The 21,788-nt window shown below is 38.3% G+C and overlaps 1 protein-coding gene across 3 annotated transcripts in view; it reads right to left on the bottom strand.

Annotated features, from left to right (window-relative positions):
* ADAM23 (ADAM metallopeptidase domain 23) overlaps positions 1-21,788 on the bottom strand; it is a 177,591-nt gene that overhangs the window by 34,750 nt on the left and 121,053 nt on the right. For all 3 annotated transcript variants that reach the window (XM_009444104.5, XM_516049.8, XM_009444105.5), the window contains exons 14-18: positions 21,230-21,278; positions 18,974-19,073; positions 15,485-15,556; positions 14,480-14,569; positions 13,101-13,181 (exon numbers count right to left, since the gene is read on the bottom strand). In XM_009444104.5, coding sequence (XP_009442379.1) covers positions 13,101-13,181; positions 14,480-14,569; positions 15,485-15,556; positions 18,974-19,073; positions 21,230-21,278 — 392 coding nt within the window. The remainder of the gene's footprint in view (positions 1-13,100; positions 13,182-14,479; positions 14,570-15,484; positions 15,557-18,973; positions 19,074-21,229; positions 21,279-21,788) is intronic.

The following is a 21,788-nucleotide window of genomic DNA, read 5'->3' as shown; positions in this document are numbered from 1 at the left end:
CCCTTGCTTCTATCCTAGTCACCTTAGAGTTTACCTTGCTATCAGAGTGATCTCTTTAAAAAGGTAAATACCAAATCACATCGATCTTCTGTTTCCCAGCTTACTCAATGACCTTCCAAGCTCAACATGATCTGCTCCTATACTTTCTCACCCCGTCATCTCTGTGACATCATTTTCTGTTCACCCATGGCTGATGTGACTCCACGTGGACACGCCAGTCATGCTGCCACCCACAGCCTTTGCCTTTGCTTTCCCGTTGTCGCTCCGGATTTCTGCATGGCTCATTCCCTCACCTTTGTTAGAGCTTTGCTCAAATATCATCATCCCAAAGAGGCCTTTATAGAACCTATGCTCTTCAAAGCTGCAGCCCCTCCAATGCTGGCACTCTCTGGGGCTGTGCCAATTTAGGATAAGGGCTTTAAGGGCTTTTTATTTATTTATTTATTTTTAGAGAAGTCTACAAGTTTTTTTCTTTGTTTTTTTTTTCTTCTCCAAAGCACTTATCACCAACTGACAATTCATAAGTTTTACTTACTTGTTTGTTCATTATTGCCCCATCATAATGTGAGCTCCATGCAAGCAGGATTCTATGTTTTGTTCCTTACTGCTGCCCTAGTACCTACAACAACACCAGGCATGTGGCAGGTGTGCAAGTACTGTGAGCTCACAGAGAAAATAAATGAATGACTCAATAACCAGATACGACTATGTTATTCTATGCTGCACATATTGAGCCATTTATCAAGCTCACCACAGAAAGATAACAGAACTAATTTAGCATTCCTAAGAAGCAGTAATTTCCTAACAAACATTCCAAGGCAAATGCTTTGGTTCTACACCTTTCTAAAGAATAACATACTCTCATAAATGTTTCATTCGCCACAGCTTTTCAATCTGGTGAGTATTCAAGGGATCAGCAGTAAAAAGCAGAAATACACAACTACACAAGAGCAGAAATCCCTGTGGTTTCTTTAATCCATCCAGAGCCACTCAAAATGCAATCATTATCTCATTAATCAACTATCATTAATTATTCACTCACTCTTAACCTAATGCAACCAGTGATCGGGATCATGGCGGACAGGAGGCAGGACTAGATTGCAGCTCCGGACAGAGCAGCATGCGGAGGCCTGCACTGTGAATTTTAGCTCCAGATGGACTGCAAGAACAAACCAGCAATCCCAAGAGGACCTACAGACCCTCTGAAGGAAGCAGACTGCTCCTGCAGGACCCAGGAGACACCCAAATACTGTGAGTGCCCCAATTGTGGAAGTGGGAACACACACCCCTGCTGGAGAAGCTGAAGGTCTGTTTGCAGGAAAAGTTTCCGACTTTACCTGGAACTGAGTCAAGCTAGAGAGCCAAGCCAAATACAGGGGTAGAGGGAGCAACAAAAAGGCCCTGAGAGTTCACTGGGTCCCCAAGCAGCCCATTCCTGCCTAGCACCATAGGGATCCAACGGGAAGGTGGCCAGAGGAGCAGGGGGTAAAACTCCACAGGGAGAAGGAATTCTCTAGCGGAACTTTTTAACAATTTGAACTGGGCGAGAAGCCTCCTGGCCATAACTTGGGGGAGGGCACCAATCGGGTGTGCAGACTTCACAGGCCGGGGAAGAACTAAAGCCCTTTTTTCTTGAAGCTGGGACCATCGGGTAAGGACAGGACTAGGCGTGTCTGAGCTCAGACTCTCCTTGGGCGGGTCTTGCTGTGGTTGCTGTGGGGGATGGGGGTGAGACTCCCAGGTCTCTACCTAGGAGGATTATGGCTGCCTCTGCTGAGTCGTGCAGGTTGTCAGGAAAGTGGGGGAAGCCAGGAGTCACAGGCCTCACCCAGCTCCCACACAAACTGAAGAGCTGATTATAGTGGAAGACAAAGGGCATACCATCTTGGGAGTTCTAGGGCCCTGCCCACTGCTGGTCCCTCTCCACACTACTACAGCTGATGCTTTCTGGAAAGCACGACCTTGTGGCAGGAGGCCAACCAGCACAAAAATAGATCATTAGACCACCAAAGCTAAGGACCCTCATGGAGTCCATTACACCCTCTGCCACCTCCATCAGAACAGGCACTGGTATCCACAGCTGAGAGACTCGCAGACAGTTCACATCACAGAACTCTGTGCAGACAACCCCCAGTACCAGCCTGGAGCCGGGTAGACTCACTGGATGGCTAGACACAGAAGGGAGACAACAATCACTGTGGTTCAGCTCACAGGAAGCCATACCACAGGAAAAGGGGGAGAGTACTACATCAAGGGAACACCCGTGGGACAAAAGAATCTGAACAACAGCCTTCACCCCTAGACCTTCCCTCTGACAGAGCCTACCCAAATGAGAAGGAACCAAAAAAACCAACTCTGGTAATATGACAAAACAAGGCTCTTCAACACCCCCCAAAAAAAACACACTAGTTCACCAGCAAGGGATCCAAACCAAGAAGAAATTCCTGATTTACCTGAAAAAGAATTTCAGGAGGTTAGTTATTAAGCTAATCAGGGAGAGACCAGAGAAAGGCAAAGCCAAAAGCAAGGAAATCCAAAAAATGATGGAAGAAGGGAGAAATATTCATGGAAATAGTAACTTAAAGAAAAAACAATCAAAAATTCAGGAAACTTTGGACACATTTTTAGAAATGTGAAATGCTCTGGAAAGTCTCAGCAATAGAAATGAACAAGTAGAAGAAAGAAATTAAGAGTTCAAAGACAAAGTCTTCGAATTAACCCCATCCAACAAAGAAAAAGAAAAAAGAATAAGAAAATATGAACAAAACCTCCAAGAAGGTTTGATATGTTAAACAATCAAACCAAAGAATAATTGGTGTACCCGAGGAAGAAGAGAATTCTTTTTTTTTTTTTTTGAGACGGAGTCTCGCTCTTTTGCCCAGGCCAGAGTGCAGTGGCACTATCTCGGCTCACTGCAACCTCCGCCTCCCAGGTTCACGCCGTTCTCCTGCCTCAGCCTCCTGAGTAGCTGGGACTATAGGCGCTCGTTACCACGCCCGGCTAATTTTTTGTATTTTTAGTAGAGACGGGGTTTCACCGCGTCAGCCAGGATGGTCTCGATCTCCTGACCTCGTGATCCGCCCGCCTTGGCCTCCCAAAGTGCTGGGATTACAAGCATGAGCCACTGTGCCTGGCCGGAGGAAGAGAATTCTAAAAGCTTGGAAAACATATTCGAGGGAATAATCGAGGCAAACTTCCCTGGCCTTGTGAGAGACCTAGACATGCAAATACAGGAAGCACAAAGAACACCTGAGAAATTCATTGCAAAAAGATCACCTAGGCACATTGTCATCAGGTTATCCAGAGTTAAGACAAAGGAAAGAATCTTAAGAGCTGTGAGACAGAAGCACCAGGTAAACTATAAAGGAAAACCTATCATATTAACAGCAGATTTCTCAGCAGAAACTCTACAAGCTAAAAGGGATTGGGGACCTATCTTCAGCCTCCTCAAACAAAACAGTTATTAGCCAAGAATTTTGTATTCAGCAAAAGTAAGCATCATATATGAAAGAAAGATACAATCGTTTTCAGACAAACAAATGCTGAGAGAATTTTCCACTACCAAGCCACCACTATGAGAACTGCTAAAAGGAGCTCTAAATCTTGAAACAAATCCTGGAAACACATCAAAACAGAACCTCTTTAAAGCATAAATCACACAGGATCTATAAAACAAAAATACAAGTTAGAAAGCAAAAACAAAAAAACAAAACCAAAGCACACAGGCAACAAAGAGCATGATGAAAGCAATGGTACCTCACATTTCAACACTAACATTGAATGTAATGGCCTAAATGTTCCACTTAAAAGATACAGAAGCACAGAATGGATAAGAACTCACCAACCATCTGCTGCCTTCAGGAGACTCACCTGACACATAAACACTCACATAAACTTAAAGTAAAGGGGTGGAAAAGGCATTCCAAGCAAATGCACACCAAAAGCAAGCAGGAGTAGCTATTCTTATATCAGACAAAACAAACTTTAAAGCAACAGTGGCTAAGAGACAAAGAGGGACAGTATATAATGGTAAAAGGCCTTGTCCAACAGGAAAATATCACAATCCTAAACATATATGCACCTAACACTGGAGCTCCCACATTTACCAAACAATTACTAATGACCTAAGAAATGTTGGCCAGGCGTGGTGGCTCACACCTGTAATCCCAGCACTTTGGGAGGCCAAGGCGTGCGGATCACCTGGGGTCAGGAATTCGAGACCAGCCTGACCAACATAGTGAAACTCTGTCTCTACTAAAAATACAAAAATTAGCCAGGCATGGTGGCACCTGCCTGTAATCCCAGCTACTTGGGAGGCTGAGGCAGGAGAATCACTTGAACCTGGGAGGCAGAGGTTGCAGTGAGCCGAGATCGCACCACTGCACTCCAGCCTGGGCAACAAGAGCGAAACTCCATCTCAAAAAAAAAGAAAGGAAGGAAGGAAGGAAGAGAAAGGACATAGACAGCAACACAATAATAGTGGGGGACTTCAATACTCCACTGACAGCACTAGACAGGTCATCAAGACAGAAAGTCAACAAAGAAACAATGGATTTACACCATACCTTGGAACAAATGGACTTAACAGATATATACAGAACATTTCATCCAACAACTGCAGAATACACGTTCTATTCAACAGTGCATGGAACTTTCTCCAAGATAGACCATATGATAGGCCATAAAACAAGCCTCAATAAATTTAAGAAAACTGAAATTACATCAAGCACTCTCTCAGATCACAGTGGAATAAAACTGGAAATTGACTCCAAAAGGAACCTTCAAAACCATGCAAATATGTGGAAATTAAATAACCTGCTGAATGAGCATTGGGTCAAAAACAAAACCAAGATGGAAATTAAAACATTCTTTGAACTGAATGACAATGATGCCACAACCTATCAAAACCTCTGGGATATAGCAAAGGAAAGTTCATAGCCCTAAATGCCTACATCAAAAGGTCTGAAAGAGCACAGACAGACAATCTGAGGTCATACCTCAAAGAACTAGACAAACAAGAACAAACCAAACCTAAACCCAGCAGAAGAAAGAAAACAGCCGAGATCAGTGCAGAACTAAATGAAATTGAAATAACAACAACAACAACAACAAAATACATAAGATAAATGAAACAAAAAGCTGGTTCTTTGAAAAGATAAATAAAATTGATAGGCCATTAGCAAGATTAACCAAGAAAAGAAGAGAGAAAATTCAAAAAAACCTCACTAAGAAATGAAACAGGAGATATTACAACTGACACCACTGAAATCAAAAGATCATTCAAGCTACTATGAACACCTTTACACACATACACTAGAAAATCTAGAAGGGATGGATAAATTCCTGGAAAAATAAAACCCTCCTAGCTTAAATCAGAAAGAATTAGATACCCTGAATAGACCAATAACAAGCAGTGAGATTGAAATGATAATTTAAAAATTACCAGCCAAAAAAGGTCTAGGACCAGATGGATTTACAGCAGAATTCTACCATACATTCAAAGAATTGGTACCAATCCTTTTGACACTATTCCACAAGATAGAGAAAGAAGGAATCCTCCCTAATTCATTCTATGAAGCCAGCATCAACCTAATACCAAAACCAGGAAAGGACATCACCAAAAAAGAAAACTACACACCGATATCCTTGATGAACACAGATGCTAAAATCCTTAGCAAAATACTAGCTAACTGAATCCAACAACATATCAAAAAGATAATCCACCATGATCAAGTGGGTTTCGTACCAGGGATGCAGGAATGGTTTAACATACACAAGCTAATAAATGCAATACACCACATAAACAGAATTAAAAACAAAAATCACATGATCATCTCAATAGGTGCAGAAAAAGCATTTGACAAAATCCAGCATCCCTTTATGATTAAAACTCTCAGCAAAATCGGCATACAAGGGACATACCTCAATGTAATAAAAGCCATCTATGACAAACCCACAGCCAGCATAATACTGAATGGGGAAAAGTTGAAAGCATTCCCTCTGAGAACTGGAACAAGACAAGGATGCCCACTCTCACCACTCTTCTTCAACATAGTACTGAAAGTCCTAGCCAGAGCAATCAGACAAGAGAAAGAAAGAAAGGGCATCCAAGTCGGTAAAGAGGAAGTCAGACTGTCACTGTTTGCTGATGATATGATTGTTTACCTTGAAAACCCTAAGGACTCCTCTAGAAAGCTCCTAGAACTGATAAAAGAATTCAGCAAAGTTTCCAGATACAAGATTAATGTAAACAAATCAGTAGCTCTTCTATACACCAACAGCGATCAGAGAATCAAATCAAGAACTCAACCCCTTTTACAAGAGCTGCAAAAAAAAAAAAAAATACTTAGGAATATACCTAACAAAGGGTCAAAAAACCTCTATACTAAAACACTGCTGAAAGAAATCATGGATGACACAAACAAATGGAAATACATCCCATGCTCACAGATGGGTAGAATCAATATTTGAAGACAAGCATACTGCCAAAAGCAATCTACAAATTCAACACAATCCCCATCAGAATACCACCATCATTCTTCACAGAATTAGCAAAAACAATTCTAAAACTAATATGGAACCAAAAAAGAGCCCACATAGCCAAAGCAAGACTAAGCAAAAGAACAAATCTGGAGGCGTTGCATTACCTGATTTCAAACTATACTGTAAGGCCATAGTCACCAAAACAGCATGGCACTGGTATAAAAATAGGCATATAGACCAATGGCATATAGAACCCAGAAATAAATCCAAATACTTACAGCCAACTGATCTTTGATAAAGCAAACAAAACATAAAGTGGGGAAAAGGACACCCTTTTCAATAAATGGTGCTGGGATAAATGGCTAGCCACATGTAGGAGAATGAAACTGGATCTTCATCTCTCACCTTAAAGAAAAATCAACTCAAGATGGATTAAGGACTTAAACCTAAGACCTGAAACTATAAAAATTCTAGAAGAAAACATTGAAAAATCCTTCTAGACATTGGCTTATAGGCAAAGATTTCATGACCAAGAACCCAAAAGGAAATGCAATAAAAACAAAGATAAATAGTTGGGACCTAATTAAACTAAAGAACTTTTGCATGGCAAAAGGAAAAGTCAGCAGAGTAAAGAGACAACCCAAAGAATGGGAGAAAATCTTCATAATCTATGCATCTAACAAAGAAATAATATCCAGAATCTACAATGAACTCAAACAAATCAGTAAGAAAAAAAAATCCCATCAAAAAGTGGGCTAAGGATAGACAATTCTCAAAAGAAGATATACAAATGGCCAACAAACATATGAAAAGATGCTCAACATCACTAATGATCAGGGAGATGCAAATCAAAATCACAATGCAATACCACCTTACTCCTGCAAGAATGGCCATAATAAAAAAATAAAAAAAACAGTAGACACTGGTGTGGATGCAGTGAACAGGGAACACTTCTACACTGCTGGTGGGAATGTAAACTAGTACCACCACTATGGAAAACAGTGTGGAGATTCCTTAAACAGCTAAAAATAGATCTATTTGATCCAGGAATCCCACTACTGGGTATCTACCCCGAGGAAAAGACGTCATTATTCAAAAAAGATACTTGCGCACAGATGTTTATAGTAGCACAATTCACAACTGCAAAATCATGGAACCACCCCAAATGACCATCAACCAACCCAAATGCCCATCAATCAATGAGTGGATAAAGAAACTGTAGTGTGTGTGTATGTATATACATACATATATATATATGATGGAATGCTACATAGTCATAAAAAGGAATGGATTTACAGCATTTGCAGTGACCTGGATGAGAGTGGAGACTATTATTCTAAGTGATGTCACTCAGGAATGGAAAACCAAGCATCATATGTTCTCACTGATATGTGGTAGCTAAGTAGTGACGCAAAGACATGATAATGATACAATGGACTTTGGGGACTTGGGGGGAATTGGGGAGGGGGGTGAGGGATAAAAGACTACAAATATGGTGCAGTGTATACTGCTCGGGTGATGGATGCACCAAAATCTCACAAATCACCACTAAAGAACCTACTCATGTAACCAAATACCACCTGTACCCCAAAAACTTATGGAAAAATAAATAAATAGATTTGTAATGTTAAAAAATAAATAAAACTAACACAACCACAGTCAACAGCAATGCAAAAGCAATATTGCTATTAGAAAAAGCACATCAGGATCTAAAATTAATTTATCAGATTTTACTTTTGTGATGTTTCAGTTAGAAAAAAACCTTGTGCAGCCAAAAAACACATGAAAAAATGCTCATCATCACTGGCCATCAGAGAAATGCAAATCAAAACCACAATGAGATATCATCTCACACCAGTTAGAATGGCAATCATTAAAAAGTCAGGAAACAACAGATGCTGGAGAGGATGTGGAGAAATAGAAACACTTTTACACTGTTGGTGGGACTGTAAACTAGTTCAACCATTGTGGAAGTCAGTGTGGAGATTCCTCAGGGATCTAGAACTAGAAATACCATTTGACCAAGCCATCCCATTACTGGGTATATACCCAAAGGACTATAAATCATGCTGCTATAAAGACACATGCACACGTATGTTTATCGCGGCACTATTCACAATAGCAAAGACTTGGAACCAACCCAAATGTCCAACAATGATAGACTGGATTAAGAAAATGTGGCACATATACACCATGGAATACTATGCAGCCATAAAAAATGATGAGTTCATGTCCTTTGTAGGGACATGGATGAAATTGGAAATCATCATTCTCAGTAAACTATCGCAAGAACGAAAAACCAAACACTGCATATTCTCACTCATAGGTGGGAACTGAACAATGAGATCACATGGACACAGGAAGGGGAACATCAGACTCTGGGGACTGTTGTGGGGTGGGGGGAGGGGGGAGGGATAGCATTGGGAGATATACCTAATGCTAGATGACGAGTTAGTGGGTGCAGCGCACCAGCATGGCACATGTATACATATGTAACTAACCTGCACAATGTGCACATGTACCCTAAAACTTAAAGTATAATAATAAAAGAAAAAAAATGCCCTTATTCTAAATTGGCATAGCCACATGTGAGATTTCTAATCTATTTGGTTTTAGTTTAGGCTAATAAAAGACAGTTGCTTATCACGGGAATGTTTAACGAGGGAAATTAGGGAATGTACTATGTTCTCTGGGGACATTTAAAACAGGAAAACCATAAATCTGTGCACTTTATTCTGCTTATGAGCGGAGCATTGGATTCAGTCTCTAAATGTCATTCCAGAACCTTCCTTGTACATTATGCTATACAGGATGGTTCACTTGAGGCAGGCAGGCTTCAATAGTGCAATAGCATTTAGAAGTGTTTATTTTAAATTATGTTATACTACCCACTTAGATGACATATTTCATAGCACTAACAAAAAACATTTCTCCTATTTCTCCTATCTTTCAAATATCTGTATTACATCCACCAGTATTGTTTGTCAAGGATTTCTCTTAATTACGTAAGTATTGTTTATTCTATTATAAACTGTAAGTTTAATAAGTAGCTCTGAGGCATCAGTAAATGCTAATATAAAAATTAAGAAAAACACATTATGATGTAAAAGAGATAAAGTCATAATGTTGCCTGTAAATACTGATTCTCAGAGTTGTAGAGATTCCATTTTCTTAATTATTAGTAGTATTAATTAAATTCAAAGCTCATTATTTCTTAAGGAGAAAAAGAAGAATTTTGGGGGGTTTTAACTCCCTCTACTTCTATTTTAGGTTCATCCTGATCATGCTAGAAAAATATTAGCAAAAATATTCTATTCTAATATGCTACTGAGAAATTAATTTAACAGTATAATTTTCAGCTTAGATACATGCTATAAAAAGAAAAAATGTTTTACTTAGACAATAGAATATTAGGTTAAACAAAGAGTTCTCATCATAAAAATCTTATTTCTAGTAAATTCTATGGCACTTAAAGAGTTAAAGATTGAAATGAAAAAACTATACCTCTAAAAGGGCTGAATACACAGAACTAAAACCATATATGGTAAACATAAAAATAGTAGTATTCTACAAAGCTAAAAATGTAACTCTGAAACAGTGTATCAGTATTGTCAATACACGTCATTAAACACAGAACCTACAATTCTCATACTTTGTCATTATATTACAGAAAATTGCAAAAAAACCTATTTATATATTGAAATGTAAGAAACAGATATGCATAAAAATCATGAAAACACGGCCTGAACATATTTCACTGTACCATTTCTTTAAGAGGGTCCATCTGAATTGAATTTCAAATAATATATATCAACACCTTTACAAAAATGTTACTTAGGAACCCTTCTTTCTCTCTCCTCATTTTTTCTTCTGGTTAAGGAACTCAGTGTAACCCCAGCTCCCCTACTCCTTACTCACTTCCATCATTGGGAGGTGGAGTGACTGACCAATGATAAGCTTGGGAAGAAGAACTAGGCATTCCGCCACAGTTCTGCCATTCTTTTAGAAGCAAGCCTACCCACATAAACCATGCATTTTCCATTGCTCCCCCGTGCCATACATTGTCCTTCTGGACCCAATTTTGTCAGTAACCTGTTGCTATAGCCTGAACTGGGATCTTAAAGATAACTTTTAGCCCTCACATTAAGCTACAGCCTTCAACTTGGCCATTTTCAATAATAAAAGTGATATTTTGACTGCCCAGTGTACTCTATTGGGAGCCTCTTGGAAAGCACAATGCCTAGCAACAGGTAACCCCACTTTTAGGAGCTTGTCCTGAGGAGCTAACCCTGAACAAGAAACACTCTTTTAAAAATGCACAAAGATGTTCACTTCTATACTACCAATAATAAACTGCCAAAATCTAAATACCCATATTGGGTATAAATCAACTGATAAACCCACATGACAGACTCTCATACAATTGTGAAAAGAATTAACTATAAAAACTGTGTAACAGTATGGGGAAATGCTTTTAAAATAATGTCAGAATTAAAATGAAGGTAGAATGAAATCTAAAATTCTTTCCATGGCCTACATGTCCCTACCTGCCCTGATTCTTGACTTCCTTTTTGTTTCTACTATTCTCCAGCTATCCTTGCTTTCATTCCATTTCATGGAGAAGTTAAGCTTCTGTACTCACTATTTACTGACAAGCTCCTTCTTATTTGTGTCTCTGCTTCCATGCCATGTCCTCCAGGAAGAAATATTTGATCACCCTATCTATCACATCCTACCCTATACTCTTTCCACTTTGCCTTATTTTATGCTTTGTACTTACCACCGTCTGATTTTTTATTTACTTGCCTTTCTATACCCAGCAGAATGTAGGTTCCACAAGAGCAAGGCCATGTCCCAGCATTTACAGCAGTGCTTAACACAGTAGGCCCTCAACAAATACTCATTTGAATGACAAATAAAGACATAGTATGTATAAATTAAACACATAAAATAATAGGTAAATTAAAAACATAAACATTAGGTAAAGAAGGAATTTTAGAGGGCAATATTAATTATGTGGCAATAATCTTAATGGGAAGAAGATCATGCCAAACCACATAGGCCATGAAGCCAGGGCTACATCTGTGGGACAGACACGGCAATGGAGAATTAAGAAAGGTGGACTTCTGCTCCCAATCCCACTTTAACCAGAGTAGTGCTGCTTATTCCTTATTTTCTACATTGGGCATCCATCCAAATTTTGTCTAATAAATAGTTTTGTGGCTTTAAAATGTTTGAAAACAGCACATTAGTGCTTCATCAATGTGAGTGTACTGTTTAAGATATAAGGACCAGAAAAGAAAACTCAATTAGTTGGGTATAAATCATATAAAGATAACTAATTATGAAGGAGAAATTAGGAAGAAAAAAAGATTTAGGCCCCTCCTGCCAAAAAAAAAAAAAAAGAAACCCACACCAAACTTTCCTAAAATAAAGGTATGGTAAAGAGCTAGAAATAACCAGAAAACCAAGCAAAATAAAACATAAAACAAAGCATATTCACATGTGCAATCTATACTGAAAGCTTTAAAATATGTACAGGTTGAGCCAGGTTGAGGGAGCTTCCCTAATCCAAAAATCTAAGATCAGAAATGCTCCAAAATCTGAAACTTTTTGAGCGTTGACATGATGATGAAGATGACGTTGTTAACACTGCAGAAGTGCCTATGGACATATGGTGAAAGTGTGTGATGGGCTTTGTGAAGAACGAGAGCCAGTGTGCATTCATAACAAGAAATCATGCCAGTTTATATTTGGTTGGTGCAAAAGTAATTATTGATTTTGCCATCAAAAGCAATGGCAAAAACCGCAATTACTTTTGCACCAACCTAATAAAATCAAAGAGAGACTTCTAAGCAAAAACTCTGTTAATGAGGCAGATGACTCTGGAGGAAACATTTTAAAAAGCCATCCAGCAGAATGCCCCCTTATCCGTAGAGGACCCACTTCCTGATCCCTCCACTGCTTCTGATGTTTCTTAAAAAAAAAAAAAAAGTAAAATACATCCTACAGTAACCTTTTCAAAGGTTTAAAACACGGCATCATAAGTGGTGACTGAAAGCCTGCCATTTTCATTGTTGCTGTTTTTCAACAGCTGATACAGTTATCTGGGTGATGTTACTGTGCTGCTTGGTGAACACATTATTTTTTCAATGTCTTAATGCATGTCCAATTTTTTTTTTTTACCCTTAAGTAATTAGGTGTGAATAAGTACAAGAAAGTAATTGCCTATTGGTAGCATACAGATTCAGAGTCAGGAATGATGGTGATGCCAAACAACCACTGATTGTCCACATGGGTGGCTGAGATAGTGATATCTTTGCTTTCTGAGGGTTCAATGGTTCAATGTACAGAAACTTTGTTTAATGCACAAAATTACTTAAAATATTACATAAAATTACCTTCAGGCGATGTGTATAAAGTGTATATGAAACATCCATGACTTTCATGGTCAGACTTGAGTCCCATCCCCAAGATATCTCATTATGAATATGCAAATATTCCAAAATCCAAAAAATCTTAAATCTGAAACACTTCTGGCCCCAAGCACTGTGGTAAGGAATACTCAACCTGTACTTACAAGTAAAATGTATTACCAAAAACTCAGTGCGCCATACCTGACCAGAGTCTCCAGTACAATATTCAGTAATATCACACTCGTTCACAGCATCCCGGCATTCATACCCTCGTGGCTGAAACTGCAAATCAAAATTCAATATTAAGAGTTAGCATTACGTAATATTTCAGAGTTATTATAACATTCTTAGACTCACCAACAATGCCTATACTCTCGCATAACTAACACCAAACTCTTTTTAAGAATTAGCAAGACAGAATATCCTATTGCAGAATAGAAACAAGACCCAGATGCTACCCTCTACACTAAAGATGAATCATCAACCAAAGCTTTAAATGTTCAGATTTCAAAACCCACTGTTTCAGAGTACTATTTTCAGAAAACAATGTGACGGAAATCACCTAAAGAAGAAATTCTGGTTTGGCTTAAGACAAAATAGCAAAACACTATAATATAAACATTTAAGATCTCTCTGAAGAATTCACATATATACCCAACCTTCATTGAATTACCTATTAGCATAGATATTAAACTTTCTTTTGCTAAACACAGACAATCAAATTTTAATAAATTCATACGAATTACCTTTAGTAATGCCAGGGAATGCCTTTTGTATACAAAGCATTTTATTTGATGAGGGTGTGGGTAAAAGGTGAAGGAAAGAGCCCATTGCCCTCAAGCAATTTATAATCTGGTTGGGGACATGAAGCAAGGAGAAATAAGCTAGAAACTTCTAAATACCATAATGCATAATACCCCCTAATATTGAAACAAAATCATAAAATTATGTAATTCTATGGTTATAAGAAATATTAGAGGTTATATATATGAGAAAAGGGAAGATTAAAATGAGTTTTCAAAAATAACTGGTGGTCTCTGTAGATGGAAGACTGTGTATGTCCACACACACACACAAACCATGTATATACACATATGAGTGTGCATTCATATGTTACTTTCCTATCTCACTTTCTTGCCTTTACAGGGGATTTTAAAAGCCCAATGGGAAAATATGAGCACTAGCTTTTATGTTCAGGTCTAAAATAAATTAGGGTAAGTTTTGAAGAAAAATGTTATAAGTAGGTCATATTATTAAAAAGACCACAGAAATTGTCTCCCCTCTATTCAATAATTTAATTTGGATTTCATCTATGTTAGTAGGGCAACTCTTTTGGAAGCAGTTTAGGTATATTTTCCTAATGAGGCATTGGAGGATAAGATGGTTGGTAGTGAATAATAGTAGAGATAAATGTTGCGGCCCACAGAATTTGAGATTTATCGATCCTAGAAAACTGCCAGGCTAATATGTACACTGTACCCAAGAAATTTGTGACAAACTACACAAATGCTCAGTGTACATACTGAGATATCTGGCTAATCTGTCAATTAAAAGAAAGATGAAACTGTCAGAAAACTCACAAGACATGAGGTATTGTTACAGCAGGGCCCGTCGCTGCAGTGAGCCCCGTTGGAGAGGGAACATTTCTTACAGCATAATCCATAGCATTCCTAGAGAAAACACTTCACGTGAGTAAGCGAAGAGCCTTACCTGCTGGTCATTCATATTCTCTCCACACGTGGCATGCATATTCCAAATGAGAACATTTATACAACAGTAAGCAAATATTCTGGGAAAGAATTAATTACTTTAAACAAGGATAGATTCCTTCCTGCCATACTTCTCACCAAAGTAAGATCTTCTATGAAAGGACTTCAATAGCAAATAGAAAGCTTAATTTTTTTTTTCCTTTTTGTTTTTTTGAGACGGAGTCTTGCTCTTTCGCCCAGGCCGGACTGCAGTGGCACTATCTTGGCTCACTGCAACCTCCGCCTCCCGGGTTCATGCCATTCTCCTGCCTCAGCCTCCCGAGTAGCTGGGACTACAGGCGCCCGCCACCGCGCCTGGCTAATTTTTTGTATTTTTAGTAAAGACGGGGTTTCACCGTGTTAGCCAGGATGGTCTCTATCTCCTGACCTCGTGATCTGCCCACCTCGGCCTCCCAAAGTGCTGGGATTACAGGCGTCAGCCACCGCGCCCGGCCGAGAAAGCTTAATTTTTAGCAGGCAATTCTCCTCCAATTAGCTCCACTACATTCTAATACCCAATCTATTTTATAAAGATAAAAATAATATACAACACGGAAAGAATGTTTTATGATTTGGTAAAACTTATCTGAGATGAATATGAGCTATAAATTTTTAAGAGGTAGGGAATTTAATTAGAAGAATCTATTAGGTTTGCTCAGACAAGGCCATAAGGACGTGACTGATTCCAACAGGTCTGAGTTGAATTAAGCACTAATCAGAGAGATGAGAAAGAAAGGCAGTAAGACCACAATCAATGTGCTGGCCTCTCACAAATGCTATACCTGTTTGCACCAAGTAAGATCTGTGCTGTAAGTATAGAAGGTTTCTTATACCTACCACATGAAAACCACAATCACACTCCTCCCCAGCTTCCACGTATCCATTTCCACATTCCGTGGGCTCAAATAGCTAAAGAGATTAGGGACAGAAGGGAAAAATGTTTCAATTTATCACAGAAAATCAGCACATCAACTGGGCCACATACAATGGCCGTATAATCAGCTATCATGTGATATTCTTCTTTGATCCGTTGTTGTGGCATCTTATAAATGATGACTGTATGGGAAATACTGTTCACTTATTAATAGTACTTAAAAATATATCTGAAATGGGGCAATATCTCTTGGGGGATTCTCTGGCTGTGGGCTCCACAGATGAACTCTAGCATTAGAGTTACTTTTCATGGAGACAAGCTGTCAAGAGGAATAGATCACTTTTCATATTTGCTAATGGAGCTAAAATGCATTGCTAATAAGACTCACAGATATCTAATTTGCTAACTTGTCTCAAGACAGCTGAGAAGCCATAAAAACTGTCAAAAAGATAAATATGCTTCAGTCATAGCCAAATGTGATATGTACAATCAAGTAAATGCAAGTAAACTTAGGGGGAAAAATGTTGCTAGAAATCCAAGACCATCATTCTCACTGAAAAGAAATCTCAAGTGTCTGCAAGCATAAGACACATGTATGGATATATAGAAATCTCTCAGTCATTCCTAGGGCAATAGAAGAGTATAATTTCCAGAATAATCTAGTCTACTGGTGCCATGAACTTGCTTGCCAGATAAACTATATTATAGAGCAACTGTAAAGGTAGTTGACTGTTTATGAGAAACATGCCTGCTTCCCATTCCAGGGGCAGTGGGGAGGGGGGCAGGATTTCTCTGGGCATAATCACTACACCTTAAATGAAGGCTGGAGCAGCACACTCCAACCCAAATGCTCTGAGCCCTAAATATGAGAGGGAGAAACTGACTCCATCCCCAGCAGCTGAACACACCTCAAGGAAGCGCTGCCTTCCAATAAATTCACCTGAGAAAGAACTGATCCTCCTTCCACTTCCAGGAAGGCAAAACTATTACGAAAAGCAAAAGTTTCCAGGCTACTTGGGTGGGACTCCCCCTGTGGAAAAGTCCTATGAGCAAAATCAGCATTGCACATCTCTGTGTTATTTTGATCAGGAGGCAGGAGAAACTGGAAAAGGGAAGGGCTGACTAGAACATGGCCTGCACTTTATACCAGGCTCCCCCTTCTTTCCTTCTTAGGACTCTGCCTCCATCCTGAGACGGGTCACTATCTCCAACCGTGTGGAAAACATGGCAGTGGGGAAGATTCCTAAAGCACAGAAAATATGCACACATATAATGTAAAAATAATACACACACAACACATGCATATACATACATTCAAAACGCTTGGGGGAAAAAGTCACTTCTTTGATACATACATATAAACTATTCCACTGGCATCCATAGTTGTTTATTAACCATTGTACTACGTAGTTTAAAAAGACATAATTCCATATTTACTAACTTTTTAAAAAATAGATTTATAGTTATTTTTATTTCATTTCCAAGTTATTAGAATAATTTTCTCCTAACTCATAGACAATTTCAGAAATCCATTGATGGATCTTTATGCATATGCTAGAAACCTTAACCTTTCCAAACAAGTGAGAGTTGTTTCCTCAGGCATGATGCTTATAATTAGCTCCTAAGCTACAAGGTGGGTAAAATTAGCCATGTACATTACAATTCAAAAATGCCAGCAGCTCACATTAGTTCATTATTACTTATTTCACCCATTTTGAACACTTTGAAGCTTTTGGATTTCTGTTGCATTGAAATCAACGTTATGAAAGGCAGGCAACTGACTTTCACGACGCAAGGTCACTTTGAAAGTCCTATTTCTTTTTTCCACAGCCATACTAAGATTCTACACAGATGTCAGGCATCAAGCCACCATCTCCTGACTACGTAGTGTCACTTAATTATGGGTTTAGGAATAAATTATCCTGTTAGTTACCACATTAGTTACTGATTTAAAAAAAAAGGTTAACATTATTTCGCTGCTCTCTCAGTTTGCAAAGTATTAAACATTTTGCATAGCAAAGAGCTATATTTGACTCATGAAGTAGTATTTTAAAAAGAAATACGAAATTTGCCATGTTAGAATTTCCATACCATCTGCTAATTAGCATTGATCCTATCTTTTGCCTGCTGAGCAACTTCATTTCCAAACATGCTACTGCAGGTCTACAGCCCCAATTTATGCAAAAGCTTTGAAGCTGGTGAGTTTGAGACTTCCAGCTTTGCTGAAGTTGAGAGAAGTACGATGCATTTACCATATTCTATATAATAGTCCTGAGGGGCCTGGGACACACCCTATAATCAGTTAATATTTCTGCAACAAGACTTATGAATATTTACCTTATGAGGTATAAATATTTTCAGTTTAGGACAAGTTTTACTGTCAAATGTGTTTTTCACAAACATAAAAAACACTTCTGAAAATTTTCAGTTTTCTGAATTAAGAATACACGAATAAGGGATTGTGACACTATATACACAAAGTTTGATGAGATGCCAATTGACAATGTGGCCCTCTCCAGGTAAAGAGACAATGCATTATAAACACGTATGTGTATTTATGGTATCCATAAATACCTTGGGTGATTTTTTGGCTCGCTGATATTCATAAGGAACTAATGTCCCAAGAGGACAAACCACTCAAAAAAAAAAAAAAAAAGTCAAGAAATTAGTCAGGCCCTGCATGGTTTGGCTCTGTGTCCCCACCCAAATCTCATCTTGAGTTCTAATCTCCACTGTTGAGGGAGGGACCTACCTGGTGGAAGGTGACTGAATCATGGGGGCGGTTTCCCCATACAGTCTTCATGATAGTGAGTGAGTCTCACTAGAGCTGATAGTTTTAAACTGTGGCACTTCCTCGCACTCTTTCTCTCTCTCCTGCCACCTTGTGAAGAAGATGCCTGCTTCCCCTTTACCTTCTACCATGATTATAAGTTTCCTGAGGCCTCCCTAGCCATGTGGAAATGTGAGTCAATTAAAACTCTTTTGTCTATAAATTACCCAGTCTGAGGTAGTATCTTTATAGCAGTGTGAAAATGGACTAATACTTGTCCCTAGAAAGAATGTCAAGGAGAAATGGAATTTTTATCAGAGAAATTAGTTAAAATAATATTTTATCTTAATTTAACCCACCATCTCTTAGCAGCAGGGTAAAAATCTTAACATGAAAATCTCAAAGATATTTTAATTGAAGGATTGTTTGCTCTTTGGAAGGGAGGATTTGGGAGTTCTAGCTAGCACTGAAACACCGGAGACTGAGAATGCTGAATCTATGGTTTTGTCATTCATTTAAACAGGACTCAATCTTTAACATGATAAGGACTTTTAAAACTAAATATTAATCTGATTGACAAGAAACCTGCTTTCCAAGACAGGCGTCTGATATCCAGCACTGTTGCACTGTAAAACACTGGAGAAATAATATACTTTCTTAGTATGCTTTCTAAGTTACTAACCTTTGTTGGCCTGTTGAAAAGGCAGGCTCCACCTCCTCTCTGTAAAAAGTCTCTATACTCCAAAATGCTGCACTTTGAAAATTTTCGAGAATGGGACACCCTGAGGAAACAAAGAATCAACTATGTAAATAATTTACCAAAAGCAATCATCAGAGAAGAAAATTAAAACCCCTAAATTAGAACAAAATGTTCACTTTGAATCCAAATGAATCTACACAAATTTTGACAAGGGACTTATGTTCAAATTGCCACTTAAGTACATGTGGTGGAGTTTGCAGAGATGGAATTTCAAAGAAAATCAAAGATTTGGGGGCTACATTACAACCTCCTCAGCAGTCAAGCCCTTTTGTGACCAGGCTTGAAATGTTTTTTAAAAAGCTCATTACAAAACCTCTTCAAATAGGCTGTATTTTAAAGTTTGTTAATTTTTATTTGCTATATCTCATTAAAGTCAAGCATTTTTTTTTTTTGGCCTCTGTTTTCTGAATAAAAGGAGCTCATGAATGTACTAGATTTTACATTGGAGGAGAGAGTTGTGAGGGCCAGTATATTAAAGACTATATCATGCAGGCCAACAATGCATTCAGGTAAACAAGGAAACCCTAAAGAGGTGTGTTAGATCATATATGTATATGCACATATGTTTTTAGTATGTATATGCACAGTGACAACAGAATTGGGGTACGCTTCCATGAATAATGGCTCTTTATTCTCAATTTCAAATACTATTTGGTGATATTCATTATTAATCAGGAATAGAAAATGAGCCTTTCTGTGAATTTCTTAATCAAATATAATATCTCTATGTCAGAACACAGGGGAACATTATACACATGGTTAGTTAAACTGAATCACACACACGCACACCTATTCCTCAGGAATACAGTGCGTGATTGTAACAGTGCTTGACTTGCGAGTGACAGGCCACTTATTCTAGGAAGTAATTCAATAATTTTATGCATTCTGATGTATGAAGGTAGTTTACAGAAGTAGGTGAAACCTGCCACTGTTGATAGGAACCTCTTAGAAAAACTATATAGAAATGTATTCTTGAGAAAATACATGTTAACTTTAAAACATTTTATCTCATTTAAAACATTTTATATATTTTATTATATAAAATATATTAAAGATATTATATGTTATATATATTATGAAGAGTCATTGTAAAAACTTCAGAGATTAATTTAGAAGACAGAAGACATCTCCCTATAGAACCAATATTATAGGTGTTATCTTCTTATAGTAGTCCTCAAAAAGCCTGGTTAAGCCATAAATTACTAAGCTATGGAGTAATAGGGAACCGTGGAAGCTAAGGGTTTCACGTTTTAAACTCTATTTCTAGAAATGCGTTCTAAAGTAGCAGGGATAATGGCCTACTGTGCAAACCTTCATGCCCACACTCCTCCCCAGGAGTTGGACTCCTAGGAGGGCTGGTGGAAGAAAACAAAGGAGCTCTGTCCAAGTAGGTCAGGGCCTCTGGCAACCAGAGGGACGGAGGTAGGACCAGAAATGGTTGGTGTGTTGAGCAGGTGTCTGGCATGGCAAAGAAAGCAAAAGAGGCACATGGGTGAGGAAACCTCTCCCCTCTACTAGGAGTGGGTTATGGCTTAGGGGGTCTGGGGGCAGTGGCTCCCATGAGGCAGGGGTCCCTGTGAAAGAGGGCAATATTTCCAGGCCTTGGTTCACTGAAGCAACAGCAGCTCTGGGGAAGCTGCTCTAGTTCCCAAAGTATTCACAAAAGAAAAGTTAGGGGATGTTCAAATGTCTATCACTAGAAGACTACCTGATTTAGATACAATAAGTCTGTCTTAATTTTAAAAAAGCTTTATTGATTTATAAACAGTAAAGTTTAATTTTTATTACCGTAAACATATATATTTACGAGTTCCTTAAAATGTAAATTGATGACTAAATTGATTTTCACTGACTGCTTCAGGTAGATAACCAACTTTTAATCTAAGTGTACTAAAAAATTAATGCCTCCACTAAACTTAGAAGCCTTTAATCATGTGCTTCCTTTAAGGGTTAATAAGAAGTAGAAGGTAATACATTTTACTTTTATCACCAACCTTAAATAAAAAATTAAAATACAAAGTAAATTGGATCTTTCAGTTTAAAAATATCAGACAATTAATTATTCATTTTATATTGTGCTTAGCCTAAAAGACCAATACCCGAGAGACCTTGTTTCTAACTCTACACAGCAATTTTAGCAAAAGGCATATATCAAATGCACGCATAATGAAAATTTACCCTGTTTCCTCCATGATGCAGCCACCCCAGGATTCTGTGCAGTCACATTCTGGTCCAATAAAACAATAAAAGCAACAGAAGAAAAAGGAAACAAAGAAAGTCACATATTTATTTGGTATTACAACTCCTACAATAATTCTTTATTACCAATTCCATGTCAGTCAAATAGACACGGAATGTGAAGTCTTACAGAACAAAATTTCTTTTAAATCAATAGTTCCTTATCCTTTCCAGAATTATAGGTTAATTCCTAAGAAAACAGCTGGCAAGAAGCAAAACTGTGCCTCTCTTCATTATTTTTGTAACTCTGACAACTCAATTTGGTTCCTAGTTCTAATGTTTAGTGAAAAGTTACCCTGGTCTACAAATCAGACAGCCTGAGTTCTAGTCCAAGATCTGTCATATGAGAGTCCCATAGGCAAGTAACTTAGCATTTCCTGGGTCTCAGTGTTTCTACCTCTAAATGGGAATAACACCTTTTTGTCTATCTCCCAGAGTGGTTGTGGGGTTCACACTAGACGGTGTACCTATGTGCTGTGAATTTTAAAGCTCTGTTGCA

This window comes from Pan troglodytes, chromosome 13, assembly GCF_028858775.2.
Source record: "Pan troglodytes isolate AG18354 chromosome 13, NHGRI_mPanTro3-v2.0_pri, whole genome shotgun sequence".
Classification (NCBI taxonomy): Eukaryota; Metazoa; Chordata; class Mammalia; order Primates; family Hominidae; genus Pan; species Pan troglodytes.
The sequence above is the reverse complement of the archived record's forward strand: the minus strand, read 5'-3'. Positions and strand labels throughout refer to the sequence as shown.